General features: G+C 48.1%; 1 protein-coding gene across 1 annotated transcript in view; it reads left to right on the plus strand.

The window, feature by feature from the left end:
• RIMBP2 (RIMS binding protein 2) overlaps positions 1-12122 on the plus strand; it is a 54250-nt gene extending 42128 nt beyond the window's left edge. The window contains exons 15-18 of the mRNA XM_024758464.1: positions 1331-1434; positions 2549-2620; positions 9245-9379; positions 11695-12122. Coding sequence (XP_024614232.1) covers positions 1331-1434; positions 2549-2620; positions 9245-9379; positions 11695-11721 — 338 coding nt within the window. The 3' untranslated portion in view covers positions 11722-12122. The remainder of the gene's footprint in view (positions 1-1330; positions 1435-2548; positions 2621-9244; positions 9380-11694) is intronic.
• The last annotated feature ends 29 nt before the right edge of the window (positions 12123-12151 follow it).

Consider the following 12151-nt stretch of genomic DNA (forward strand, 5'->3'; position numbering starts at 1 on the left):
GTCCTGCAAAGGTGTGCTTGCTTATTTTAAATGAAAGCAGTGATTCTTCTGTGTTTTTTTGTTTTTTTTTTTAATTTATTTATTTATTTTGGGCTGTGTTGGGTCTTCGTTTCTGTGCGAGGGCTTTCTCTAGTTGCGGCGAGCGGGGGCCACTCTTCATCGCGGTGCGCGGGCCTCTCACTATCGCGGCCTCTCTTGTTGCAGAGCACAGGCTCCGGACGCGCAGGCTCAGTAGTTGTGGTGCATGGGCCCAGTTGCTCCGCGGCATGTGGGATCTTCCCGGACCAGGGCGTGAACCCATGTCCCCTGCATTGGCAGGGAGATTCTCAACCGCTGCGCCACCAGGGAAGCCCCGAAAGCAGTGATTCTTGACCAGGAGCTGAGGGTTGAATTTTGCACACCCACTGCAGGCCCTGTACCTGCCACAAACCACTGCAAAGCCACGTAACTAACGTTAGTTGCTTTCAAAACACCTGCCTTTGAGAGTTTTCGTTTCTATGTTTTGAATTCCAAAAATTCATTGTAGGTGAAAAGCAGCTGTGTTTAGAAGAAATGCTTCAATGCCGGCTTTCTCCAGGAGAAATATCATTTAGAAATCCAAACAACAGCAGGTTTGCCAGGGAGTTCGACAGTCTGGGCCAGATCCCACGGTTCTCCACGGACCCTTCTTATAGACGGCTGTTTGCAGAGTTTTCGCCTCTGCTCTGCACGGGGCTTCCTCTTCCCTCCCGGCTTGTGCTGCCGTGTGTGCTGGGATAGTGCCCTGGGGCTCCGTCTATGGCACATCACAGCCAGGCAAGGGGAGGGGGCCTCCCCAGAGCCTTCTCCACAGGTGGCATCGTTTCGGGGACAGCTGTTAAAAGCACAGTGGCAGGGCACTGGAGGAGAAAGCGGTGGGAGGGACCCTTGAGATGGGTAGAGAGGGCGCCGCTCTCTACGGACTCTCGCTTCTCTTGGTGCCAGGCCGGTGGCCGTGCCTCTGGTCTGAGCGAGAATGACTTGATTCTGTGGCTTCACGGCAGATACGCGGGCAGCAGTTTTGACCCGGCGTTTGCGGGGCTTCCTGCGAGCGAGGTGCCCACCTCCAGCTGGCCCAGTGGTCCTACCCATGCTACACCCACCCGGTGCCGGCCCAAACGGTTTAGACCGACTGTTGCAGAGGATCAGTCTAAGTCTCCCTTGTTCACGGATGTGCTGGAGAAAGGGGTGGGAGCTGCCCTGGCTTTGCTGGCACTCGTGCCCAGTGGTCGCCTCGGCCACACTGGCCATCTGTGACCCGGCTCTGAAATCACTTCACGGTGTCTTTCTTCTTCTCCTGTGACGGGAACAGAGAGAGACAGAAGGCGCATCAGGCAGCCCTCGGTGGCGACGCGGAGGATGGTTGCCCTGTACGACTACGACCCGAGGGAGAGCTCGCCCAACATCGATGTCGAGGTACCGGCCAAGCGCCCCACACCTCTGCTGACAGCACTGCTCCCTCCCTGCCTTCTCTGGACCCGTCCGAGGGCAGGGCTACCCGACCAGTAAATAGGGACCCAGGCGGGCAGGAGAGAGGTCGTGAGCCTGGTGACACGCTCAGGACACGGCAGCCACTGACATAGGGTTTCCCTGGACCAGCGCCGGGCAAGCCCTGTGACCCACACCTGGTGGTGATGGGTCGTCCTGGAGAGAGAAAGCAAAGCCCCCTGCATGTGGCCACTGACCTTCATGGCCGCCACACACACATTCAAGGAAGATAGAGAAGAAAGGATTGGTGTTCTCTGTGCATGTAGTTTTGGGGTCCTAGGAACCTTGTGAAAACTGAAAAGGAATTGCCTTCAGAAATGAAAGATTAGGTTTCCAGTCTGTGGGGCTGCTTTCTTAGATGACAAGATGTGTACCGATCCCTGGTCCTCGGTATTTCTGTTACACCTGACGGGCGAGCGGCTCGTGGCTCTGATTCAGAGCGCAGGTAGATTCCAAGTTCTGTGCAGGCTTGATTTGTGTGTGATGCCTGATGGCTCTTAGGTATGAACTTTAGTCCCTCCTTTCATGTCGAGAGATAAAAATGCAGTTTTTTTCTGGTATCCCTGCTGGATTCTATGCACCCACCTCTAGCCTGGAGCCTGGCATAGACACTTAATAAACAGACATTTAATTACAGATTCTTTTTTTTACATTCGGTGAAAGGCTGTTTGTGCAATGGTCCCTACACTGCAGAGAACATCTCCTTGAGGCTCCGGGTTTTTTAAGTTGACTATTTGACTGGTTCTAAAGACGTGCCGCCAGCAGAACGTGGGGACGACCTCGAATTCTGGCTGAGAATCAGAGCCCGGCAGCCCTTTTCTCGTAGGCTGGAGTCATCATGACATATCCTTACTTTCTAAGAGGCTAGGGACGGAGGCATTCATCAGATTTATACCTTTCCTCCTTATTTGACTGAAAGAATAGGTTCATACCAAAATAATAAGAAAAAAAGAGAAATCATGAAGAACTTTTTTTTTTTTTTTTTTAAAAGCAACTTCTGTCTCCAGGAGAACACTTTTAACTTTATGTTCTATCTCTACAGGCTGAACTTACATTTTGCACTGGAGATATTATTACTGTTTTTGGTGAAATTGATGAAGATGGATTTTATTATGTAAGTTTTGAAGCATCAAGTATATATATATATATAATTTTGCTTGTGTCTTCTTTCCCCTGAAATCATGTATGAACTCTGTATGGCTTGCTGACGGGTTGGCTAATTTGCTTGTCTTCCTGAGGACATACTGTAGGACGGCAGTCATGTAATCGTCACGGTTCCTTCTTTTCTAATAGGGGTATTTTCGACGTATACAAGCTGTCAGCAAAGGAAGGGTATTCACATGTTTACACTTAAAATTTCCTCCATCCAGACCTTTACCAAACAGTTTAATGTTCTGGATTACTTACTGCGTAGGTAATAAATACATTTTCAAATAGGAAAAGGAAGGAATACAAAGAAGCATAATTCATTAACTAAAAGCCTCCTCACTGACCTCCTTCGCGCAGCCCTGTGGACCCAGTCTCTGGGCGGCAGTCCTGGCTCCTTCTCATTCCCCTTCCCGTGGAGGAGCCGGTCTCCCGATAATCCCCGAGGAAGAGGAGGTGGTCATCTTGGCGGCTCCCGCCCGGCCAGACACCCACCGCTGTCCCCTGCCTTGGGAGTGGGGTCACCATCTTGCATCAGAGTCCAACCTTCCTCCTTTTTCTTTTCTTTTTCTAAAGAAATCAAAGTAGCTGAGAAACTCTCAGGTACTGATATGGCAGGTTTCTCTCGGGGTCAAAGGGATTTTACAAACTCAGGCACACGTGGCCTTTCAAAGCTCTCCTCTGCGCAGTGTCTGTTTTAAAAGTGTAGTTTTTAGTGAGACTATTCATACCGTTACCGACCAGGGTTCTTGGCCCCCTTAATCAATAGAAATTGATCAGAGGCCAGACAAGAAATTCAGGCAAGGCTTTACTGGGGCCCCTGCTGCAGCAGGGGGAGCGAGAACAGACAACAGGTTCCCTTGATCGCTCCCTGAGGGAGTGCAAGCTGCTTCCTTCTATGCGGTGAGGGTAGGGGTGGGTCCAGGGGTCGGGCTGGAGGCGTGGCTTAGGAGGTCTGCCCGTCCCTTTGGTGGTGCTGAGGGCAGGGGGCATGTGCAGTGCCCCGCTTTTGCTCCCGACACCCTGTTTTTGCTCCCAGCTCTTCAGAAGGGGCAGTTGGGATTTTGGTCTTTTTGTACCTTGTTGTCCATAATTTGCCCCAACTGTGCATACATGCGGTTATTTTTAGTCCCTTATAGTTTCTTTGTATTTTGTTGCTTGAGGAGATGACATCTGTCCAGGTACAAGCACTGCAGCAAAGCGTCCCAGGTCCCAGGTCCCAGCCTGTCTCAGTACTTTGTCCCGTATGTTGCAAATCGTTCTTTTTCTAGGTCATTGTCTGCTTTTTAGCTTTTCCTTGTGTGTGTGTGGTTTTGTTGCTTTGTTTTCCTTTATGAAGCAGGAGTTCTAGATGTGTCCGCAGTCAGTTTTGTCTGCCCCTGGGAGTCATGCTTAAAAAGTCCTTCAAGGCGATTGATAGAAGTTATCTTACTTTGGTTCTTCACTTTTATAGCTTCATTTCCGCATGTAAATCTCAAGTGTTTAACTTTATTTTTGATTTCTAATTAGAGAAACTAATGTCCCCACACCACTTATTAAATAATCCGTCCTTTCTCCGCTGGTTAAAGATCCCATCTTTCTCCTATGAACTGCATTCCTACCTAGAGTGTTTCTGGACTTCAGTGCTACTTGACACTATCTCAGTTATTGTATTTTTATGATTCATTTTCATATTTGGGAGGAACCGTTTTTGTAAAGAGCCTGCCCTACAACAAACCCATAGTATTTTGTTTAGAGGTGCTTTTAGTTTTTAGGTTAAACTGGGGGGAACTTGACATAATATTGTCTTCTGATTTGGACACATGGTGTGTCTGACATTTTTTAAGTTTTCCCTTTCATCTGTCAGAAGGTTCACGAATTTCTTCTTACACATCCTTTTATATATCTTTCAAAGTTCATTCTTATGTTCTTGCTATTATGATTTTTTCTGGTATATATTTTACTGGTTATTTAGAAAATATGTTGGAAATGTGTGTGTGTATGTGTATGTATGCAATGTACACGCGTGTGCATATGTGTGTACATGTATACATGAATTGTATGTGCGCGTGTATGCTGCGTGTGCATGCATGTGTGTGTGCGTGTGTATGTTTGTGTGTGTGTACCGTGTGCCCATTTATGTGCATGTGTGTTTATGTTCCCCTACAAATCTTTTTTCTGAATGCACTTATATCCATTGTCATCAGTTGGTTCTCTCGGGTTCCCCAAATCATGACATTTTGTCTTTTCTTCAGTATTTATCAGTCATCTCTTTTTATTGTCTTATTGCATCATTGAAAACAGTTGTGAATGACAGGGACGGGGGATCCCTGACAGTCTGTATTTTAGTAGGAATCTCACTAATCTTTACACTGTTATGTGCTGGGCTAGATTATCGATAAAGATAGGTGGTCTTTATCATGTTAAGCATCTGTTTTTCATTTGCTGGACTTATTTTTTTTTTTGTCAGTAAATTACTGACCATGGTGTACAACTATTTTTTTTACAATTATTTTTAAAGCACTGGATTTGATTTGCTAACATTTTATTCAGAGGTTATATTTATATTCCAGAAATTATATTGATTTATGTTTATTGGAGTATCTTTTTTTGTGGCTTTTGGTATCAGGATTATGCTAGAATTATGAATGAACTGGAGAGCTTCCAGTATTTTTCATGCTCCGAACAGATTAAATGACATAGTTAAGGTCCTACAATTACATGAAGGTTATTACAACCTACCTAAAAATCTTTTAGGTTCAGTGTCATTTTAGGATGCAGTTGTACAAAAGTTTTCACTTGCTTAAATAATTATCTTCTTATTGAGTCAATTTTTAATACTTTATATATATTTAGAAAGCCATGCCTTTCATTTAGATTTTCAAACATACAGACAAAACTGGACATAGTATTTTCTGGTAAGTTAAACATATTTTTCTAATATGACCTGCATGTCCCCATTCCTCCATTGTTTTATCTACTTTATTTTCTTGAACAGCCTACCTAAATTTTATATGATAGTAGGCATCAGATCTAAATTGATGTGTACACGTTTTAGTTCTCTTTCCACCAGATGGCCTTAGTATTTTGTTGGTCAGATTTGCTGAGTAGACTGCCCAGTGCAGTTATTATTTTTTATCTGGTAAACAAGAACCGCGGATACCTCACTTAATACCGAAAATCTTAAATCCCGCCACACGTGCGCTGTCTCACTTCACGTGCAGCCGTAAAAGCTCTCGAGAGAGCTGACTTGCGGCTATTTCATGGGACCTAGTCCTGTCATGTCTTCCTGCTCTCTCCTCGGTTCCACCACATCCCACAATGAACAGAGTGTAGACAGAGGGGCCTCTGCTGTCTACCTGGGCCTTCCCCTCCACAACTCACAGCATCCCCAGTGAAGTCCCTGCCTTGTCTCCAGTCACTCGAGGCTCCCAGCACCCCACAGTGCTTTAACCCTCACGCTGTGTTAGCCAGATGCTTGCACTGCCCAGTGTTTCAACACCCAAACTCTTAGATCATATACTTCGATCGGTCAGAGGGAAACAGGCCGTACAGTAGCATTCTAAAGTATTAAAGGAAGCAAAGGAGGAGATGTGTGCAAGCGTGATGGGGCCTCGTGCTGACTGGGCATGGGGAAAAGGGGCCGGGGTAGACTGTAACGTTTTCTGCACAGCCCAGCCCAGCGGATTCCACTTCTGTTCGAACTGTAAGGTCTTCACACGGTTCGTATCCGGCCTCAAACGCAAAAGCGGTAGAAATGAGGCTCGAGGAGGAGCAGAGATCAGACTGTGAAGGGTCTGCAAGTGGGGGAGATGTTATTACGGTCAAGGGCTTCGCAAGTGGACCGTTTAAGGGAGGTGCGAGTCCCGAGAGGCCGGGCGACGAGCGATGGAACGGCCCAGGTGACGGGCAAGGGCCTGCACTGAGACGGTGACGGGGGAGGCTGACAGAGGTAGGCTCGAGGCCGCGCAGGGCTGAGATCTGTAGCTGTGACATCTTCCGGGAGGGTCTGCAGATTCTGCCACAGCCGACGGGTGCCCTTGGGAACACAGAAATGAGGACACGGTAGCGAGGAAAACGCGGTTTAGAAACTATTGGGCTTGGGGCTACAGAGCACTCACGCAGGTGCGTGATTCTAGCGACCACGTCCTGTGCCGGGGTACGTGGCGGTGGACGCCAACGGTGAGGTCGTGTCGTGTGCACTTTGGACGTGTGATTTAGCAGAACTGTGCTGGGAGGCTCAAGAGAAGAGAGGAAACGAGGAAGAGCGCAGTTAGTTCCCTCCACCGCTGTGTCGGGGAGCCCAGGGCAGGGCTCAGCCCGGGAGCCTGAACACGTGGTTCACACAGGTGCCTCTTGAGATGTGAACATGGTGCTGATGGGGATGTGTGTGTAGAGCTGTGCCTTCTCATAGAATGTAGCCCCCACCACGAGCCAGCTACTCCATCCGGTGCTTACCTCTGGTGCTGGAGGGGAAATCTGGCTGGTGGACCTACTGAGAGGTCTGGACTGGACAGACGTTCCAGCGCCTTTGCATATATACATGTTGTCTGCAAGCGCTGGCGTGGAAGAAATCACCAGGGAGACGTGTACAGCAAAAAGCAAAGCTGTCCTAGAAAGAGTGCCTAAGTAACACCAACGGAGAAAGACAAGCTTAACGGTGGAGCCTGAGGAAGAAGGGTTGAAGCGGCCACGGGTAAACAGGAGGGTGGGACCTTCAGGGTCTAGGCAGAAGGAGCTGGTGGGCGGCTGGGCACGTGACTGTCGGGCTCAGGAGGGATTAGCGCACAGGAAGGCGTGGGGGGTGCCTGGACCTGCCTCTTTTAAAAAGATTCATTTTGATTTTTAATTGTGAGAAAATACACGTAATTTCCCATCTTAACCACTTACAGGTGCACAGCTCAACAGCGTTCAGTACCTTCCCACTGCTGTGCGACCGTCACCACCATCCATCTCCAGAACTCTTTCCATCTTGCAAGATTAACTCTGTCCCCATCAAACACCAAGTCCCCACTGTCCCCTCCCCCTGGCGCCCACCCTTCTCCTTTCTGTCTCTAGACTCTGACTACTCTCCGGACCTATGTAAGTGGAATCACACAGTATACGTCCGCTTATGACCCTTCGCTTAGCATAATGTCCTCAAGGTTCGTCTCTGTTGTAGCATAGGTCAGAATATCCTTCCTTTCTTAAGGCTGAATAACGCTCCACGGTACCACATCTTCTTTATCCATTCACCCGCTGATGCACAGCTAGGTTGCTTCCATCCTTTGGCTGTTGTGGAGAACGCCGCTATGAATATAGGTACACAATTCTCTCTTCAAACTTCTGCTTTCAGTTCTTCTGGGTGAACACCCAGAAGTGGAATTGGTGGATCGTATCACATGGTAATCCTAGTTTTAATTTTTTGAGGAACCACCGTACTGTTTCCTCCACAGTGGCTGTACCGTTTCACAGTCCCACCAACAGTGCACAAGGGTTCCAATTTCTCCGTATCTACACCAACATTAATATGTTTATAGTAGCCATCCTAATGGATGGGAGGCGGTGTCTCGGTTTTGATTTACATTTCGCTAATGAGTAGTGAAGCTGAGCATCTTGTACGTGCTACTTAGCCATCTGTCTTTTTTTTTTTTTGAGAAATTATCTGTTCAGGTCCTTCGCCCACTTCTTAATTGGGTTATTTTGTTAAGTTGTAGAAGTTCTTTATATATCCTTTATAACCCCTTACTAGATATATGACTTGCAGGCATTTTCTTCCATTCACTCTGTCCATCACGTTCCTGGATGCACAGTTTTCATTTTGAGGCTGTAGGCTGTCTCCTTCAAGTTGCCACCATCTCCTACACCTACTGGACAGAAACACACTCCCAGGTTGTCTGGGGCCAGTTTTGAGCTTGGTTTTGGGTTCTGTGGGGCAAGGTGGCACTGGGGGGGTTGATGTGGTGGGCTGTGAGCTGCTCGGGACTGACGTCCAGTGGGCAGTTGGAACTGTGTTCCATGCATGGACACGTGACTGCGTAGAAAGGTCTGGAAGGATATATACCAACCTGAAGCAGTCACCTCGAGGAGGTGCCAACACTTTTCACCGTCCCCTCTTGGGTGCATTCTTACAGAGAGGCTGTAGTGACACACAGGATGAAAGATACCAGGTGGAACTGGTCGGCCCCCTCAGTCCTGCCGCCGCGTGTGACACCCGCCCCACCCCCCACTCCCCTCTCTCAGTGCACCCAAGCAACGCTATTTGTGCAAGCTCCCGTGGGACTCAGAGGTTGGTCAGGGCTGAGAACCTCTAAGCGAGGTGCTCCCCAGGACTGTTCCTAAGCGTGCCTGACCCTGAGAACCACCCAGGCCCCTTGGCCGAAACAGGTCCTCAGCTCCGCTCCAGACAGGCCAGATGGAGACCTCAGGGCGGGCGCCGGGACCCTGCACTTCGAGCACGTGGCCGAGCTCACTCTTGTGATCAGGGGAGTCCGGAAACACTGGAGTCCCGGTCTGTCTGCCACTTTTGAGCCAGAATAAGCTCGCTACTCTGAGCTGTGTTCCTTTACCTAAAGCAAGAAGCAGGTTTCTGGAAAAATAGAGCCAACTGTTCTTCTCATCCCTGTGTTTTTAGGGGGAGCTCAATGGGCAGAAAGGCCTCGTACCCTCCAACTTCCTAGAAGAAGTGCCTGATGATGTAGAAGTCTATCTTTCTGACGCGCCGTCCCACTACCCGCAGGACACGCCGACACGCTCGAAGACGAAAAGGGTAAGCACGTGTGTTCAGCACTTCTAACCCCTGTCCCACTCCGCCACAGACGGCCTACTGCAGTCTTTGCATTGCTTTTTATGTCTTAGGTCGAAAAGCATATCCCCTGAATTTTTCCTCTGTCCTTCCACGGGGTTTGTGCCTAAAGATTCCTAATTCTAAATCAAGTTTACTGGTTTCACCAAAATGCCCCTTTCAATCTAATCAGTCTGCTTCGCTCACAAAGGAACTTGCCATCCTACGTCACAGACGCACAGTCCAGTTTAAGAGTGAAACGGGGATGGCTGCAGTCCTTAGACTCGGTGGGCAGTAATGGTTATTTGCCCTGTCAGGGTTTTAACAGATCTTCTCAGCACAGGTCAAAGAACTTCTCAGCCATATATAACTGTCAGATTACATTTGTTTGGTGTCTCATTTTTATTTTATTTCATCACTGCGAGTTTTTATATATTATATTTTTATATATATTTTATTTCTTTGCTCATCTGCTTGGAAACAGAAGAAGAGTGTGCATTTCACCCCTTAATCAGGCAATGTAGCCTTCACGTAAGTGAGCAACTGAAGATACCTGTAAACATAGCAGCCTAAGCTACCTGCAGTGGACCAACGGGGTAGACTTAAGGCTTCACTGGGGGCTAAAAGAAAGAAGAAATATGTCTCAAAAACTCACTGGACCTAAAGTGTTATTGGTCTCAGTTGTAAAGCAACTGAATTTGTAGTGAAGTAAATCATCTTTGATAATCATTTCCTACCATTTACGTTAAGAATGTTTGGAAGAGGCCAACATTGGGAACATATTTCTTAATAGGCTAATTGTTTGTTTACACAGTGTTCCAATGTCTAGTCATAATTCAAGCTGCATATTGCATTGTTAGCCACTCTTGGAAAAAGCACAAGCTAATAAAATGTTTCCTCTGGAAATTTTACGTAAAAAAAAAAAAAACCCGCAACTCAAGATCGAGCGGATAGTAGTGAACACGAGGTGATCTAGAGCTGGCTCTGAACACTCCCCATGCTGCCTGGAACGCAGGCGGCTTTTTCTTAAGTGACCGTCCCTCTACCTTACGGGGAGAGCTGATGCGCCCCCTCAAAGCACAAGCGAGTGTCCTGAACACGCGGGCGTTTGGCTGGAAGACTGCTTTGTTGGTATACCAATGCAATACCAAGTTTAATGAAACGTGCAGCTCAAATGATTGCATTAGATGGAATAGATGGTATCTTCAGGTGTACTTTGGGATGATTTCGTAGGTGTTCTCCATTAGAATTAGACCCTGATTTTAAATCCAAGGAAGCTTGAAGCCCCTGGGCTCCTGTTTGCCTGATGAGTAACGAGTGCTCGTATTAGAAAGAGCTTTGCTCTGGGGGGGTCAGGGAGCGAGAGGAAAGGTGGTGGTATGTAATCGCAGGCGTGCCTGCGACCGTAAACGCGGGTGAGCCCACGTCGTCATGCCCGCGTTAGAATACATTTCCGCTCCTGTGAGGCGCCAGGAAGCACTCGAGTGCACGGAAGCCCTACCATGTGCTCTGTGTGGACAAAAACTCGCCTTTAATACCTTGGAAATAATGAGAGCGTACACTAAGGGCCTTTAAGCTTTCTTTGATTGAAATTAAGGTTCATTTTATTTTATTTATTTATTTATTTTTCTTTCAACCCGTGTGCCATCTCCAGTATTTCTCTAGTATACTAACCCAGGAATGTACTCAACGTCAGGATCTCATACGCCCAAGTAGTTTTCAAATTCGAAATTCCCCTTAAGAACGTTTGCCTTTAAGATTACTGACGGGTACTCAGCCAGTCTTACTCTCAACCTAATTCAAAATGACTCCTTCTTCCCGCTTCTGGTCTTAAGTTCCAAAGTCAATGATTACCCAGCTCTGTGTTGCCAGAGCAATGGCCACTCCCTCCCCCGAACACAAAGAAACCGAAAACCCCACCCCCAAAGAAACGAACCACCCTCACCTCGCCTGGTGGGAAACGGGGCCGTGTGGCGTCACTGATGCTGCGCGGCGAGCGGAGGGGTGCTGCCGGCGCTCACGCACTCAATGACCTGTACCAATGTGCCTACTAGGTTCCTCCTGAGGGTTCAGGTACAGCAAGGAGAGTGCCATCTCCCACAGCCCACCTCCATTCTGGGTCACCTACGTCATCTATGGGTACTGGTAGTCCTGGGAGAGGCAGGGCAATGTCCTCGAGAAAGAAAAAGGGGCTGCTTTCCAAAGGCAAGAAACTGCTGAAAAAGCTGGGCGCAGTGAGATGAATCACGTGCTTGCGGACAACTTCCAAGTCTATGTAATTTTCTTTAATTCCAAACTAGGGCTTTCATGACTCAAGTACTTCCTAAAAAACCAATCTTCTCCCCTGACACCAGTAGAGAAATGCTCTTTGCACTACCGTCCACTTTAAACCCAGCGCCAGGACACAGAGCTGCTGGTACTCCCGCCGGGCCTCCGCGCCCATCGCTCTTGTTATTGCCGGGCCCTGGCGGGAGCTGGGCTGTCTCGTGAGCACGCAGGGCGGCCAGTAGCTCTTTGCAGCTCACTCCCTACCTGGGGCCCCAGCCTTTGTGCATTTGTCATCTGCCCTTGAAGGAATGATTCCAACCTCGCTCCCTTTTCAAAAATGCTTGCCTCCTGACGCATAACTCTCACTTGAACTCCGGTCTTGAAACCCCTAGTTTAGCCGCCTTGCTGTCCTGCCTCATAAGTGCACAATGATCTGTACTGTCCAATAAAAGCCACAGTGTCCACGTTGTATGTGTTGTGCATTCAGTG

Source organism: Neophocaena asiaeorientalis, unplaced genomic scaffold (assembly GCF_003031525.2).
Source record: "Neophocaena asiaeorientalis asiaeorientalis breed wild unplaced genomic scaffold, Neophocaena_asiaeorientalis_V1.1 scaffold77, whole genome shotgun sequence".
NCBI classification, from domain to species: domain Eukaryota; kingdom Metazoa; phylum Chordata; class Mammalia; order Artiodactyla; family Phocoenidae; genus Neophocaena; species Neophocaena asiaeorientalis.